Genomic DNA, 16,971 nt, shown 5'->3' with positions numbered 1-16,971 from the left:
CTACCAACCCATTTACCCACCTAGCCCACCTTGCATCAACCAAATCTTTCACTTTGGGATCAACCGATCTAACTTATTCGGTACGCTACACCTAAAACCAACTTCGTACCAGTCTGTTACAAGCATTATGCATCTTGAAACATTACTGTTTCTTCGAATTTTAGGGGCTCTAATGCTAAAGAAAATAGAGCACGCGAGTCGTTTAATTTCTTATATGTCAAATTTTATTCAGGAATGTCAAGAGTTTGGGGGAAATTTATAAAAAGTAGAGTTACGGAAATTGTATGCAAAAAAAGAACAAAAATAAAGTACGAAAGAAATGGTGAGGGAACTGTGAAGGAGATGGTAATCGGATTACGTAGAAGCGAAATTGAAAGCATGCAAGACTGCTTATTCAGCTTGATTAGAGGCTACTTCAATATCACAAACGTCATCATTTCGAACTTTAATAACTTCACTGGCTCTCTTAAGGGTGTCAAGCTGCTCTTTCTCCGTGGATAGTAGCTGCCTCCTACTGAGACACCTCTCGACGTCTGCGAGTGTTATGTCCATCTCGAACACGATCTCGTTGCTGCACTTTCTTCTTTCGTGCTTCGCCTCTTCGAAGGGAGTGGAGGTGATCTCTATACATATTTCCGCACTGCCGTCGTCTTCGTCGGTTATTCTTTTCACTTTACTGTCAATGACTTTGCAAATATCGCGCCAAAGATTTTTTTTGTTGGGATGTAAATCTTCGACAAATCGTTGAAAGCTTTGCCAATCCATCTCTTCTGTACTTTCGAGAACTTTCCGATAAAGCAACAATATGTCCTTCGTATTGTTTCTGTACCTTCTATCGTCATGTATCAGATTTCTTAACGATGATTCGTCGTAAATGATTCGCCGGGTAATACTTGGAGGGATATTAGGAAATAAACTATTTCCAAAAGAACCCGAAGATTTACTACTTCCACGTAACTCCTTGGATTTCATGGATTTTATGGACTTAAGACTTTTAAAGGAATCGAATAAGTGCTTCCTAAAACGTTTCTCGCTTCCGTGTATGTCAATATGTTTCGACGTATTTATTTTATCTTTTATCGAGTCTCTGCTATTCCACAGCTTGAAACTACCACTGATTATATTTGATATAGTCCGTTTATCCGAATGACGGTGTTTGGTTTTATTCTTCGACGATGATTTGTACGTTTTCTTCGCATTATAATCTTCTGGATTACGTTGTCCATCGATAGACGTCTCTGTACAGTAAATTGATTTTTCATTAGCCCAGAATGCACGAGGTTCTACGTTTAACACAATCGTAGAAGGTTTCGAAGTATCCGAGTTTTTATACGTTTCATCTTGAATACAATTAGCGCTTTGGGGAACTTTTACCCATTCGCGTAACATGTTCTCAGCAGACGAGGAACTAACAACTGTAGTATTACTTTCATTAGCCTGTACCAACATACGAGATGCTGTAATACAATTTTCTAACGAATCATCTTCTATTAAACACGTTAGACTTCTAAACTGTTTCATATTTCTAATAGGGTCGACGCGTTTGGGATGTTTTAAATGCTTTTGAGAATCGATGCAGGAGATTCTTGGGCTTTTCTCGCTATTTCTTTCGATCGTATTCGATGCCATCAATTTGTCGAGTATTAAAAATTCTGAATTTAAACACGGATCGTAGTTCCGTGCATTGTGTAAAACGAAACTGCGTCTATTGATAGGTTGTCTAGAATGTACGTACGTTCTCTCATCTAATTGCGAAACCAATTCTTTCTTCCTTCCCTCTATTGATTCGGAACACTCTCGTGCCAAGTACGTCACTTCATTAGCAGACGAAGTTATGTCGTTCATGACGTTATTTTGTTGGTTCTGTTTACTCTCTGTGCTTTGTCTGCTATTTAAAGATGTATAATTTTGCGATACCGAGTCATCAATACGAGATTTCGGATGTTCATACAGAATGTCTCTTAAAACCTTCTCGTTACACTCGTTGAAATTTAGCTGATCTATGTCCGACGTTTGCCAATCGTCCAGTTTATTTCTCGGTATGGACTTTTCTTTATAGTCTACGGGATTGAAATATCTACCGTGCAAAGAATTATTTGTAAAATCGGCAGTGATATCGTTTTTAATTTTATCTTTTTCCTCGAAGTTACAGTTAGTTTCTGCTTGTAGTTGATTTTTAGTCGTTGCCTTAACGATTTTTTTGATAGCCGATGGCTTTTCCATTTGCGAATTTTTAACGCGATCGTGTAACTCTGTTTTACTTGTTTCTAATATTCTAGCGTTTATCGCGTTACGAACAGAACGTGTCTCTTGAATCGTGTTATCGTGTTCGCGTTCAGCTACCATAGTTTCGATGCGTTGAGGATCATTTACGTGGAAATTATTCTCTCGTTTCACAGTTAGATTTACCTCCCTCGAGCCATAAATTTTTCCATTATCTACTTGCTCTTTGCAAGTCGAACGATTTTCATTCTTTTCCATAGTGCGATATTTTTCAACGCGTTTCGTCCTTTGTTCCTTTTTGGGATTAATTCTCCTTATTTGTCGATAGGTTCTCGGGTCATCGTCGCCACTGCTGGTTACGTCTGAAAACATTTGCGTACTTAAAAAGTAGGAGGTGTTAGGTGGTGATGTTCGCGATTCGACAGAGATATTTGCTGGTTTAGTGCAGCTAATCACTCCGCAATGTTCGCAGATTTTCATCGACGGATCGTTCGACAGAATTTCTCCCAACGTTTCGTTGCTACATCGGCGTATCAAAGATTGTAGCTTGACTATGATATCGCGAAATCGAGACATGGATGATAAAGAATTTTTAGGAGACGATTCTTCCAACGAGTTGCAAATTTTGTAGATAGCACCCAATTCGATTAACGGGCCAACATGATCTATGTCTTTGCAAACCTGATCATTCATTTTGCCAAAAACTTTGTTTATCGACTTCTCCATATCGGAATTGCACGCGTAATATCTTAAGAGCAAATCGATATCGAATGGTCTGTCCGCGTTTCTAAACGAATCTACCCTTTGTTTGGAAGATGGAAAGCTTCTGATGTTTGACTTCAAGTTCGTGGAATATGGAATGTTCCTTTGCATGTACGAATTATTATTTTGAATGTACGAATGGGTAACCTTTAAACTATCGCATTCGTGAATTGTGCTCAGAGTTTTTATGGAATATTTGTGAGCAGCGTCGAAAGTTGGAGTTTCCGCAACAGGTTCGAAGATTCGTACTTCTATGTACTTATTTTGATCCATCTTTTATGGACACGTTCGTTTTTCGATACTAGCGGGTTGTGCTCTTATCGCTACTTTGACTCGTAAAAGATCGGTATATCCCTTTTACGTTATAGTTAATAATACAATCCATGTTATGACGTTCATTGCATGCAAATTTGACAAAGATTCAAGTAATATGTACGAATTTTCCTTTAAAACGTTTGATAAGCGAGTGTTTATTTATTTTTTAGTACTTTAATCCGATTCAGTTCGTAGTTGAGGTTACATCGGCAATTCTATCGTAATACAAACAGCGTTTTAAAATTTTAAAGATCAAGTCTATTGATAGATTATTAATATTGACTTATACATTTAATTTAATGAAATACTTAATAAAAAAAAAAGATCATTCTGTAAATTAAGCGGGCAACACCTTGCTTTTTTGGTGCCAAACTGAAAATAAACGTTCAACGTCTTCTGACATTTTCCGGAACACGTGCAAACATTTTATAAGTTCACTTTTTTAGGGTGTCGGTAACCCTATACAAATTTCGCACTTGATTCATGTTTGAACTTATTATTAATCGATTTACCAAATAAACTACTAAACAAATAGAATAAATTTTAAAAATAAAAATAAACGTACACCGCACCTAGCAAAATTCAAGTGCATACATATTTGCCATGCGTATAGAAAATCTGACGATCATTTCCGACAGCTACGATTTCAGTTCTCTATCGAGTTGATAATGCCTCAAATTATGGTCGAAGCCTTTGCAAGAAGTTTAATCGACAAGATAATGTTGGAAGCTTTTGACGTGGTTGATACAAATGATCGTAAGCAGTTATCATCTTATACAGGTAGTATTTCATTAAATTTTATTTTATCCAATATATAGATACGATATGCGAAATGTTGCATATTACGTTTCAGTAATTGTTTTCCTTTTCGTGCTAGAATAAACGTGCTTAACTTGTAGCTCGTTATTTTAATTATTAGCGGAATTAATGTTAACAAATTGAAATTATTGAACAATGATGTTGTCAGAAAAATTACAAATGCTGGATCATCAACAAGAATCTGCTGGCAATCAATCGCAGATCACACGAACAATGCTGCAAATACAAGATCGTTTGAGCATAGATCGCAACGAACCGGAAACCACAGAATTAATAGAAAAGATGGTGCTTGGTTTACGTAATCTGCAAATCGGAGATTCTACTTCCGTGCCCTGCCACATATCAAAATTAGAAAAACAGGTAAATAGAAATAGCATTGTGAAACGTGCAAATAATTCTGGGGTTGGCGATAAGAAAATAATTATTCTCTAAATGATTCTTTCTGACGTTCAATTCATTAAACAGGTAAAACACGTTGTACGTAACATCGAAAATGTTTCACACGCAGCAGAGCCGACCAATTTTGTGGAAATGCACACGACTCAGGGTCAGGGTGATGTGCATCAAATAGTGCACGATGCTGTTATCGAAACCACAACAGATCCAACGTGCACTCGTCTGGAGAAGGAACTTGAAAACTCGAACGAAGCGACTAGAGTATCTATCAATTTACTTTACCAAATGATCGAGGAACTTGAAACGAAAATGGAAGAATCCGAGCAAAGGAAAGAAGATGTATCGGAAACTGTTAGCAAAGAAAAGATGGAGGTTTGGGAGGAAACGGAAGAACAGTTTATAAGAAGCATCGAAAGTATCGATGATCCTGATCAGAATAACATCGATTTTATACCCGATAACGACGTTAGGAGCAACGTATGTGATTTTGCGTACGAAGAAATTACATCTTCGTTCGTCGCATCTTCAACGCCTTTCACGAAGAATGCCTCATTGGAGGACGTAACAATCGAGGAAATTGCGTCCTCGGCCCTATCTGATCAGGAGGGAGGTCGTTCGTTGGAGGATAAAACGTCCAGTAAAACGAAGAAAATAACTCACAATGAAACACAAACGGTAGAGCGGAAGAGAAAGGGTATTTTAAATAGAACGCGGAAATTATTGCGAACCATTTTTGGCCGTCGGAAGAAATGAGTGAAACGCCGGCTCGGCGTTCAAATTCTTTCCTCGACGGAGTTATGGAACGATCGGATGTACAACATCTAAATATCCACTTGTAAACCTAGTTTTTAAGAGAGAAATGCGCTGGTTGTTCGCGTCGAGTTGATAAAAATAACTCCCTAGTTTAGCCATCAGCTGGCCACGCGTCCGGTATAGTCTACGTACGCCAAGCTCTTACGAAGTTATACGAGACGTGAAATAAATTCCACGCGTTCCTAGGAACACCGCGGAGGAAAAGATGTATCTTACAAATTTTATACAATACAGTAACTTTTTTGGTAATCACGTGTATCTTTGATTTATCGAACGATTGCTTGACGTAACAGGCGAAGATCGGTGATATTAAGGGCGCGATGGGTATACGAGATCGAAGGTCGTCCAGTGTGTATTTTTGTTTGTCGCATGTACTCTGCGTTGCAGATCTGGCAGCCATGACATACGAACGGTATCACCGAAAACCATTTATCGTAACAAGGAAGCACAGCTTCTAAACCGCGTTGTCTCTCGAACTGTTTTTGGACCGCAGCGTTGCCAATACCCTCTTCGTCCGAACCGAGCTTTTCGAGCTGGTTCTCCTTGTAATTCGCGTGATCACTGCGCCATCTACAGAAATAAAATAAATAAATTTGGTAACACCCGATACCACTTCTGGTTCACGCTCCGTTCGATTAACATCTAGCAGTACCAGACACATTACAATGGTAAGCTCTTGATTTTCTCTTCCAAATTTCGATATACGACGAAAATTTTATCCATAAATCCATCGTTTAATTTAGTTTAATTTACTTTCCACTCTTTCTTAGTATTCTTAAAGTTTCTTCTGACACTTTCAAAGGATATATGTTTTTAATTATTTAATAATTTAGTTATGTCGTTACTGAGAATTCCTTTAAGAGAAACTTTGCTACGATGTATTTTATATCGATAGATTTCCCATTAAAATGTTTTGTATTTTGATATAATTTTTATAAATAATAACGATAATAAATAGTATAGCGTGATAACTTGTGAATATTTAATGATATCTCTTTTGCATTACAGGCAGACCTCAGTGCAAAGGACGTCGAAAGTGAGTAAAACATATGGAAAATACTTGGTTTTTGTGTACGTGTTTGATCTTACCTGTGCAATAGAAATAATAGGCAGGATTTTAAGGAATAGCAAACAACCAACCATTTTAAATTAACAGTGAACTATCGAGTGAATACCGCGAGTAATTTTATGTGTGAGGAAACGCAGGAAAAAGTGAGGGAAATTCTCTGCGAAGGGTAACTTAAAGATCGAAGAAAAATGTGTTTATAACACGGTTTTCCAAGAATATAAAATATTGTCGTAGATCGAAGAACATGATATTCCTCGTTAAACAAGTTACGCGATAATCGATTTCTCACCACAATATATATTATATTTAAAACGCGTTAAACTTATGGCTGCAAGGGAAACGGCAACGTTTAAAATTCGTTTGAATTATTTCGTAATTATGTTTGGCATTCACAATACGCTTTTAAATGTAAGTGGTAACTTGATGTACCGCGTGAAAAATGTTACGTAATCGTTAGTATTCGGTAAAACGGAGGTGTAATCACCCCGAACGGGAAGCGCCATTTCAAAAATAGTTAGTACCGTGTTCTTATATGGCTCGGCGGGGGTAATCTGACCCACTACTACTTCCACCAGTAGGTTCTTGAATCGGTCGCTGGGTGGGAGCCGCTCAGTCTCAAAATAGAACAATATTTTTGAACCAGGTACGCACGAACAGCCACGCTTCAGCTGATATTAACCCAGATTTCACTTAGCATATACCTGCGTTCTTAATTTAAAATCGACATTGACATTTTTTTAATCACGAAGCAAAATATTTTTTTCCAATAATACCGCCTGTCAAGTAAACCTACCTATCGCTCTTTAAATATCAAAAGGTCCTATAATCCATCGAAATAAATTTTAAAATGGACACTCGGAACAACGATCACGAGCGATACGTAATAAGATTTTCTTTGTTTCCTTTCTTTATCAAACAGAGGCAGAATTTGCCTTTTCCATTTACGATGCCGATGGCTCGATGACTCTCGATGCCGTCAACCTTGGTGACGTACTTCGGGCCCTCAACCTGAATCCTACAAACGCCAGCATAGAAAAACTTGGAGGAACGAAAAAGAAGGGCGAGAAGTTGCTGAAGCTCGACGAATTCTTGCCGATCTACAGCCAGTGCAAAAAGGACAAGGATCAGGGATGCTACGAAGATTTTCTCGAATGTTTGAAACTATACGATAAACAGGAAAATGGAACTATGATGGCTGCTGAACTTTCACACACACTGCTTGCGCTCGGTATTATAATCATCCTATATTTCATCATCGTCGATTAGAGAAAAATATTACTCGTAGGCGTATACAAATAGTTTAAAATCTGTATATTTTTAATGATATCAAGGAAGTTAGTAACACGAATAGAAGTTTCAAAGTATTTTACCGCTTTTCCGACCGCTTAACATCTTTAACAAACACAAAGAGAGTAACTTCAGATTTATCTTTTATCGCAAAATTTTATTGTGCACAATTCTATACGCGTATTTTGTATAATCTTTTAGGTGAGAAATTAACCGACGCGGAAGTGGAGGAAGTACTGAAGGATTGTATGGACCCAGAAGATGATGAAGGTTTCATCCCCTATGACCGTAAGTATCGATTCGTCACAATGAAATATATGCATCTCGCGAAATAGAAGTTGAAAAGAAGCGTGTTTTATACGAGCTGCATCAGTGAGTTACATTAATGTAGAGCATCGCTAGATTAAAGAAGAGCAGCAGCGAACAATAAAATATGCGTTTGTTTAACGGTTCGTTCTACCAGTAGACGTTGATATTACAGTAGAAAATTAAAAAAAAAAAAGATTGTCCCCTTTGCATTTTCCCATTGTACAGTGTTCAGTAGTTTAGTCCTGTAGAGTATTTTTATATAGCTGCCCAAAATGTCCAGGAAGTCAGAGGAATCGAACGATCGTTCGGGCCCCGTTTCTTGTTTTCCCTACCGTTTAACATTTCCACGTGTTTTGTGTTCTACAGCATTCTTGAAGAAGATGATGGTGCTATTGTAAACAAACCAGATGTCAATATCACAAATTTCGCCTTTCGTAAGTACACCCTGTAGCGTAACGTGCATCTCCACGAGTTTTCTGTCTTTCCTCCTTATTCTTTCGTTTCTTCTTTGCCTCTTTTCACCTGTATATTAACACAATTTTCTGCCTCCTATTTGACTACGCACATGTCACATTTTATAGGACGCAACGAATCTACGTGGCAGGGATGCTGAAATCGATAACCTGCTTCTCGTACAGCAACACGTACAAAAGCTTAAGATGTATTCATGCACGAGATCCGTGACTCAAGACACTCGGTAGTGTCGTTGGCGTGGATTTCAGAAAACGATGCTCAACCTTAATCGTTTCCTCAAGTTCTCGTCGATTACAAGAAGACGGTTTCAAATTATATTTGACTATCGTACTGTAATTTGTTATACTATTTTATACTATCTTATGTGTCTAAAACATTAGATATGCACAGATAGATGTACATTTTAGATAAATTAGATATACATAGAATGATCTAGACGTTTGATATTTATTTGTGTCACGGATTTCTGTGTATCAAAAGAAAGCACTGTTTCAATCATGCCGTTTCGTTTCGACAACATTAACTCTGTTATTAATTATCTACGCTACTTCTATCAATGAAGGCGTTCATTTATTATTTAAGTTACAGGAGCTTTCTATTAATATTAATGAACAACGAGAGATTCACAAGTGTATATATAAATCATCGCAATATATCCGGGAAATTTTACGTGCCCACAGGACATTTCGAGCTTGGAAAATTGACACAAAAATTACACAATGCGATATAGCATTTTCTGTGGCATCATGATTTTGCACATGAAATTATTCTAATACTTATTGTATATTTTAAATGGCTCATATATGTGTATTCGGCACCAAGTTTGATTGACATAGCGGTACACTAGATCCGTATTTTCTTTAGAATAAGATGTTAATACCGATTGTTTTGTTTCTAGCGTTCCTTCGTAGATTGTGCGAGAAAGATAGCGAATGAAGTGGCAACGCGGCAACCATTATGCGGTATCCATCCTTCGGTGAACTTCACGTCAACGAGGAACATGTTCATTCTTCATACTTATCGTCTTACTCATCCCCTGTTAAAAATCTCCTGGCGCTTAGGCGCACCACGCTTCTCATAATTCTGCACAGAACGGCGAAATACAATTCGAATCAATCTTTTGTAAAAAAATGAAAAGAAAGAACAGGATAAAATAAAACCTTTTAATATAAAATAAATTCATCAAAGGGAAAGATGATACGAAATACCAATCACATCTGTTTGATTTGGTTGAATGTAACGTTGTATAAGGTATATGTATTTATAATAAGAACGATGTATAATATCTTAATATATGCATACTACCGCTGAAACAAACCGAGTGAAGAGATCGGTGTTATTTTACTTCTTATCGTATTAATTTAATAAACTATGCCCTTCGTAGAAAAAGGAGTGTCAAAAGTTTCACGCCGTTAACAGTCTTCCAGGGAAGTTTGAAAAGTATTTGCCGATTTGTACATCTACGTTATATTTTCACACGTTCGGATGATATAATTATAATGTAAATAAAATCATAAAAACATGTTTTGTACAAATCCAAAACGTCTATGTTTTTATACAAATTACAGATCTATGATATCGTTAAATTATCGGATTATTATTTGATTATTATTGAAAAATCATCGAATTGGCAGTCAGCAAGTCGTTTTATCTAGTACTGGTATAATTTCATTTTATTCGGAAAATTTCATGAACTTAGTCCAACAATTCCTACCACGTGCCCTACATCCTACCTATTTGAAAATGTTTATAATAACCTTCATAATCATCTAAAAATATCTATGATAATTTTAGTCACTTATTTCTACTACTATCTTTTTAGTTAAAATATAACATTGATTTTGAACAAAGACAAATTTCAGGGAACGGAGAAACTGTAGATTTCAAGTTTCTTATGCACTTTTAACCATACGACGAACAATTTAAAAATTGAATCGATAATTTGTTAACTGAATTGAACCATGAATGATAAACATTGTTTTCGGTGGGGAAATAACGAGGGGTGGCGGTCTATTTGGCGGAAGGGTGAGTGCGCGATACTTGAATCGCATTCGCTGTCTGTTCGCTACGCGACACGGAGCACCTGAGAATCGTACGAACGGCAAGAGGTTCGTAAACGCTCGGCGATTTCCGATGGTGAGGCGTGGGGCCTTCGGGTGATCCCGGAAGGCCGGCGGTCGAGCCAGTCAGTTCAAACGCGTCGCAAGTGTCGCGCGTTCCTCGACTTTCATCGTATCTCATTGAATCGCGCATCTCCTCCCGTTGTTTCGCGCGTATAACGGCGTGACGAGCAGTGCGTGGAAGTCGACCACTGCGAATACCAAGAATTCTCGCCTAACCCTAAAGAGAACGACCCTCAGTATCGTTGACCGAGAAGATGACGGATGTACAAGTGAATTCGAACAACGACGACACCGCCAGCAACTTGCAACAGAATGACGACGTCATGCAGCGAACAGGTTGGTGTTCATTATGCGCGCGATTCTCTATGTAACGCTATTTTCATGAGCCAGCTCGAACGCTAGAACACGATGAAGATCATTGGTGGAACATCAGTTTCGCCATCTTGTTGAATATATACACTATCAGAAAATCACATTCTCTTCCATAATATTTTTAACCTGATTCATCACACACATAGTCATTAGTATTACTGCTACTATTGTTAAAAGATTCGATTCATCCGAGAAGGAAACCATTCAAGAATATGGTTTATCTATTTTACGTTAAAAGGTATGTTTGTTTTTCATTGGTTAGGGGTGTGCGTTTATGGATTATTTCAAGGGATTTGAACGATAAAGGGAAACGGGTTGCAGTGGACATGTTTACTCCAGAATTCTTTTTGTTATAGAATGACACACGATTATTATTGGTTTATGGTATAATTCGCCAGATTGGTCGATCGTGTTAAAGTGCCGAAAATATACTCGGTTAATCATTGAAACGTATCCAAATGCAAAAAAGATTCTAAGGAACTTCTGTAACAAAGATAATAACTGAGATTTAGATAAATTCAAAGGCAATGATAATATAACATATCTATTGGTTAAAAGATAACAAACGCTTGTTACGATAAAGTCTGTAATATTAGAACAAAATGTTTGGCTGTGATTAATATAAAAGCATGGATTAGGATGGGTAGGTTATCTTTTCTCTCGGCTTAATAAAATTTGTTGCTTCGTTTTACTAAAAATCCTATAAAAGGCATCGTTGATTTTCTCGATTATACACATAGCGTTGTATCTACCAACTATATCTGTAATACTAATCGCAGAATTAAGAGACACTCCAACATGCACATGTTTACTGTTGAAGACTGTACAGTGGCCTCGGTGTCCGGGGGCATTAGACTCAAAGCGATGAGAAAACCCGGCACATAATATTGAATCGTAAGACTGGGAAGTCTTTTAGATGCTGATTAATTTAATGCAGCGTGTTGTCAGGCGCCCATGCATAATTAATTCTACATCTTGTGCTCGATTTACGCGAATCAAGATAATCGTGGTCTACCATTGTTGTTCGTTGTGCAAAGTCTGTGCGAAGTCTATGCGAAGTCGCTTTAAGAGGAAACAGGCAACAAGGGGAAATCTTTCAGCACATTATTTCAGAATGCAAATGTTTTAAAAATCATATAACGAGAGTTTAAAGTCGCGTATCGAGGTAAATCTTCGTGTTAGATTCGAAGTAACAATGGAACGTTCATCGCGAAGCATTATTAATATCTACATAGAAAATTGGTAATGAGAAACGAAAAGTTTGTCATCGTGAGGTTCTCTTAATGGATCTTGAAATGAACGTACATCACGCGAATGTCACATTGCCATTCAACTCACTAAGTTAATTCGGGAAATTGTCATGACTGTGACTATTGCAAATTACTAATTTAGGCATCGTTGCATCACCGCCATCAACAGGGCGAAAAAATCCACTCAGAGGAAGGCTATATCGTGTGTCAATTAGGAAATTGCCGAACGTCAATGAAATAACGATGTTTCGTGGGTGTATAATTGTGGAATTAACCGGGCTCACCTTCGATGATCAGCTTGAAACCTTAATCGAATGACCCTCTCTTGGTGTTCAAATGGAGTAACACTTTGGTCGAACTGGCATCCGCAATTTGTGCCACACTTCCGGAGAACTTGCAATAGGAAGAGAGTCCTACGGTTATCCCGACTGTTATTTCCAATGTCTGTGTATACAACGTTCACACACCCGTTATACTTCCAACAAACCGATTATTTTTCACGAATATATCAACATTATTGTCATAGTCTTCTATTGTCATAAACTTCTAAAGGAAAAAAAGAACTTCTTAACAAGCGTTTAGACAATTTTTTTGCGTTCTTAGCACGCAGTTTCTTACAAATAATAGATACAGATATATACATTTTCTCGAATAAACCTCTACAAACGATCAAACTAAAATGAATGGTTTGTTAGGTTTTACGCGCATGACTAATACGAGAGTACCTATCGTTACACGAATGCTTATCGTTACACGAGTAGGGGGCCAAGGTCCTTCTCGTTACCCATGTCCCGCTTTACGCCCTGCCGTGCATCGTAATTATTAGAACGATTTGCATCGTACTCTCCAGTGCTGAATGTTTATGCAAGAATATTATCCGTATCGATCCTGGTCATCTTTTTCTTAATTAACATGCTTCATAAATATATTACAAATGTACGAAGAATACAACTTTGCTTCAGTAATGAAATGGAATAAAATCTGCAATTCTTAAAGCAAATTGTTCTCATAAACATCAATGTCTGGAATGTATAATTGACAATTTCTTGCATTTTCGATATCGCAACAATGGTTTCCTCCAGATTTAAATGCTCTAGAGGACGTATCAGATGATACCACCCGCGCGTATCCCAGTAATCTGACAACAATATGCTCTTGCATATACAACTTTTAAGTCTTTAGTCATTAAGTAGAGCCAACTGTGCGAGCAAACAACAAAGTTCACACTTTATTAATCTCGACCAACAAGTCGTTAAATAACGACTGAAATTTCATCCATTCCAAGGAGCTTTGATTTCATATAAAAACAATAATATCGAGTTTGAGATAAATACTATACAAAAAATTTCTTTCTTGGGAAAAAAAACAGGATTTTTCGCAACGCAAATACAGACTCAAACCTATGCTCTTAAAGATACACGCGCGAAACGATGAAACTCAATGGTCTATTAATCAAAGAGCCAGAAATAATCAAAAAAGTAATGTAACATCAGCCTTCTGCTTGTCTTTAATAACAATTTATGTGTTACTCTCAAAAAGACATTCCGTTTTAGCATTGGATTCGCCGAATACTCCGCGCGATATTTTTGACGCAGACACCTCGGTTTCCATAGGTTGCAACCTTTCAAGTATTTTATAAAATAGGAAAGGAGAAAAAACTTTACAAAAGCCAATAAAAAATCAATTGCATCCTTGTTGTTTGTTACCCTTGATCTCGGCGAGATATAGACACAGGTATATCGAATTACGAAACTGTACAAGTTGCCGATGAAAATATCGGACTAACTACTATATTGTATAGTATATAGTGTATAGTATATAGTGTCCCGCACGAAATATTGACCAAACTCTCCGGGTGAAACGCAACCACCTGCAATTTCGTGTAATTTCATCGTGTTTGCACGTGATTAGCCGCGTTTAACTTATTAACGAGAGCAATTTCTCCGTGACCTATCGTTTAGATTTATTGAAAGTCAATGGACGATCCATTGAGAGTAGAGTTCACTGACCGGCAAAGTTCTTTGAATCTACCGACGATGAATACTAGGAAAAATGGGAGAAGCCCTCGACCCCGTCTCGTTCAAGACGCACCTACACAGCATCCGTGATTATCTACCCACTTCCAAAGCTTTGGAGGGGCTTCCTTCCTATGGAGGGTCGTATAAGCTAAAGGCATGTCGAGGCGAACTCTAATGAGCCACGCTCTGATGATTTGAGTGCAATATTAAATTTGTCCCTTTGTTACCTTTTCCTTGGATGATAACAAGCGTTAAAGCGTACCGGAAATTCGCTATAATTCCCAATAATTCGTTTCGCTATTTATCTAAGAGTCGCGTGGTATACGAAACACGGTGAAGTTTCATTGGCATCGTCGCTACACGATTATCGCGATTACGTTGGAAAGGTATGAATTAAATTCAAGAATGTACATAGAAGTTTAGACAATTTTGCGAAATTTAAATTCCACATTAGAATCATATCTATTCTTAGAAACAGTGGTTACGCCAACTCACAATTATGTAATAATTTGCGATACCTATGTGTCTCTCGCAGCACGCTGCACTATGGCCTTGATCACATCTTTTCTCGATTCATTAAATTCTTAGGTAGTTTATCCGTAAAATCGACCAATGATCGATATTTCTTTAAAATTCGAACTCGGCTATGTATTTAAGCCACGAAAGAAATTTTTAAACAAATTTTCGACGCTGTTTAAAATATCTTTCTTCTGGAACCATACGTATATCCTTATCGACTTCTAGCGAAAACCCGTATCGGATTAACAAGTATCAGGTTTGCAACACGCCAATTAACATCGTTATATGGTAACATGAATAGACAGCAGCATTTCGTTTGACTTGGTGGGGTTCGTTTGTAACATTAGCATTCTGCGCTTTTTCTACAATCTCTCACCAAATTGGTAATGCAACCTAAAAAGTAAAATTTCCTTAGCGATAGAGATTTGTATATTTCCTACTCGAACTCGTTACTTGCCAATTCACCGATATTATTGACAAATTATTCCGCAAGACCGAGTTCGATGACACCCGCCACAATGAATCGAGCGTAGCACGTATCGCGTTTTTGGTCACAGGATGTTGCGTTCGCGCGAACATCTCGTAACACTTATCTCCGCGTCGATCTCATGTCTAAAAGTGCAACGCACTTAATCTACATAAGCCAGACGATGCAAGTGGACGCGGATTTCCTTAAACGAAAGTGTGGACGGCGTGTTTGGTATCAATTCATCGTGTTGAAGCCGCATTCGGACAGGCGCCCCTTCACCGATTTGTTCCGCTTTCCGTTAAAGGCTACACCGCGAGCTGTAAACATGTCCTCGAAACGATTAAACCCGTAACCAATGGGGGCCGCGAATTCAAAGATACATACGTATCCACACCCGTGCACCTGACATGTCGTTTTTACTTGTCCTGTGCAACAACCGCATACCAATAACGCCTCGATTCTGACATACCGGTGATTACGTCAGCTTTATAATTGTATCGCGCAACGCAATCGGTTTTGTCGCGCAATATTGATAAACCAGTTAAGAATGAATACTCGTTTGATGTGCACCGAGTGTGGACCGTGATGGAAGAAATAAGTTTGTTTATCTTTCGATCGCCAAGGAGAACAGGCGCCACGATTGTTTTAAAGTCGCCTTTCGATTCAGTGATATTATAGCTTAATTATCAGCCCATAACATAACACGAGTCAGTTTTCCTCGGTTATATTGAAATTAAGTTTATATATTATATTCAGCGTTTACTGTCTCCTTTGTAGATAAATTTAATTTAAGTATATTTTATTCTCTATGTACATAATTCTTGTAAGTGTCACATAAAGATAAGTGTTATCAGTAAATGTGTGTTGACAAGTATTAAAGAAATGAATTCTAGATTTAACTCACATTCGGCTAAAATTTTAAAGCTGTTATACAGTATGTTTACCTTTTCTCGTTTCTTTTTTTTTTTTTTTTTTTTTGGTAATACAATTCACTGGATAAATGTTTTGTGATTAGCATTTTATCGAAAGCGGCGGATTAATAAAGAAGATATTTCTTTGTAAGCGGTAAACAATTCATTTTATTGGAAGTAAATTGCCAATTATTCTTCGTCTGTCCCACATCACGAGTAATTTATGAATTTAAGTCCTTTGCTTGCGTATGGTCATTAACGTATAATTCTCATCGTTGAAGTTCTAAAATGACATGTGAGGTGGACTAACTTTGCATATGATAATCGATGATGTCACATCTCGAGAATGACCAGGATTATTCACGAACGAATCTATGATTGTCCGAGTTCCTTAACACGAAGTAGACGTATGCATAATTTTATATAACATACTTAAAAAGTGGATGACCTTTAACGTCATAATTATCGAAAATTTTAGATTCTCGAGAAACATATTCGCGAGCACGGAAAAATTTATATGTATTTTATTGTTATGCCGGATCGTTGTGCAGAATATAATCCCAATTAGATAATAATAAAACGAACGGTACGGTTTTCTAAATATAAATGTAAAAATAGCAGATCTACCTTGCTTTTAGACGTCCCATTTATCTAGGTGCTATTTTTTTCTCGAATTCTTCGGTAGCTTTAAAAAATCATAGTTTACGGGAATCTATTCCTACTACTATCATTCTTATACTTTTATTTTATTTTCGACTATCTATTCGGACAGACGTAGTTTAGGTTTCCCTGCATTTTTGGAAAAGCAGTAAAATAATGTCCTTTACTATCAAGAATTAAAC

General features: G+C 37.4%; 3 protein-coding genes across 5 annotated transcripts in view; all 3 read left to right on the top strand.

Annotated features, from left to right (window-relative positions):
* Nucleotides 1-3,918: 3,918 nt before the first annotated feature.
* LOC138184324 (uncharacterized) lies at nt 3,919-5,730 on the top strand. Its single transcript, XM_069122188.1, has 3 exons — nt 3,919-4,056; nt 4,268-4,479; nt 4,585-5,730. The coding sequence occupies exons 1-3, from the start codon at nt 3,969-3,971 to the stop codon at nt 5,266-5,268; spliced, it is 984 nt and encodes a 327-aa protein (XP_068978289.1). The 5' UTR covers nt 3,919-3,968; the 3' UTR covers nt 5,269-5,730.
* A 140-nt stretch (nt 5,731-5,870) lies between these two features.
* Mlc1 (Myosin light chain alkali) lies at nt 5,871-10,009 on the top strand. 3 transcript variants are annotated; one of them, XM_069122191.1, is made up of 6 exons: nt 5,871-5,996; nt 6,337-6,364; nt 7,317-7,625; nt 7,886-7,972; nt 8,360-8,427; nt 9,366-10,009. In XM_069122191.1, the coding sequence occupies exons 1-5, from the start codon at nt 5,994-5,996 to the stop codon at nt 8,389-8,391; spliced, it is 459 nt and encodes a 152-aa protein (XP_068978292.1). In that variant the 5' UTR covers nt 5,871-5,993; the 3' UTR covers nt 8,392-8,427; nt 9,366-10,009. The 3 variants fall into 3 exon arrangements, with proteins under 3 accessions (XP_068978292.1, XP_068978291.1, XP_068978293.1); XM_069122190.1 differs by lacking the exon at nt 8,360-8,427; XM_069122192.1 differs by lacking the exons at nt 5,871-5,996; nt 6,337-6,364; nt 8,360-8,427 and adding an exon at nt 7,022-7,040.
* Nucleotides 10,010-10,515: 506 nt separating this feature from the next.
* The window catches only part of LOC138184320 (microtubule-associated protein tau), a 32,389-nt gene continuing 25,933 nt past the window's right edge, over nt 10,516-16,971 (top strand). The window contains exon 1 of the mRNA XM_069122180.1: nt 10,516-10,926. Coding sequence (XP_068978281.1) covers nt 10,903-10,926 — 24 coding nt within the window. The 5' untranslated portion in view covers nt 10,516-10,902. The remainder of the gene's footprint in view (nt 10,927-16,971) is intronic.

Source organism: Bombus flavifrons, chromosome 10 (genome assembly GCF_040668555.2).
Source record: "Bombus flavifrons isolate JBK064 chromosome 10, iyBomFlav1_principal, whole genome shotgun sequence".
Taxonomy (NCBI): Eukaryota; Metazoa; Arthropoda; class Insecta; order Hymenoptera; family Apidae; genus Bombus; species Bombus flavifrons.
The sequence above is the reverse complement of the archived record's forward strand: the minus strand, read 5'-3'. Positions and strand labels throughout refer to the sequence as shown.

Bases quoted from the DNA above. Each gene is read 5' to 3' on its own strand.
- LOC138184324 (XM_069122188.1), top strand. From the start codon at position 3,969: ATGCCTCAAATTATGGTCGAAGCCTTTGCAAGAAGTTTAATCGACAAG. The intron at 4,057-4,267 runs GTAAGCAGTTAT...TGATGTTGTCAG, and splicing joins CGTGGTTGATACAAATGATC to AAAAATTACAAATGCTGGAT. The intron at 4,480-4,584 runs GTAAATAGAAAT...TTCATTAAACAG, and splicing joins TATCAAAATTAGAAAAACAG to GTAAAACACGTTGTACGTAA.
- Mlc1 (XM_069122190.1), top strand. The intron at 6,365-7,316 runs GTGAGTAAAACA...TTTATCAAACAG, and splicing joins CAGTGCAAAGGACGTCGAAA to AGGCAGAATTTGCCTTTTCC. The intron at 7,973-9,365 runs GTAAGTATCGAT...TTTTGTTTCTAG, and splicing joins AGGTTTCATCCCCTATGACC to CGTTCCTTCGTAGATTGTGC.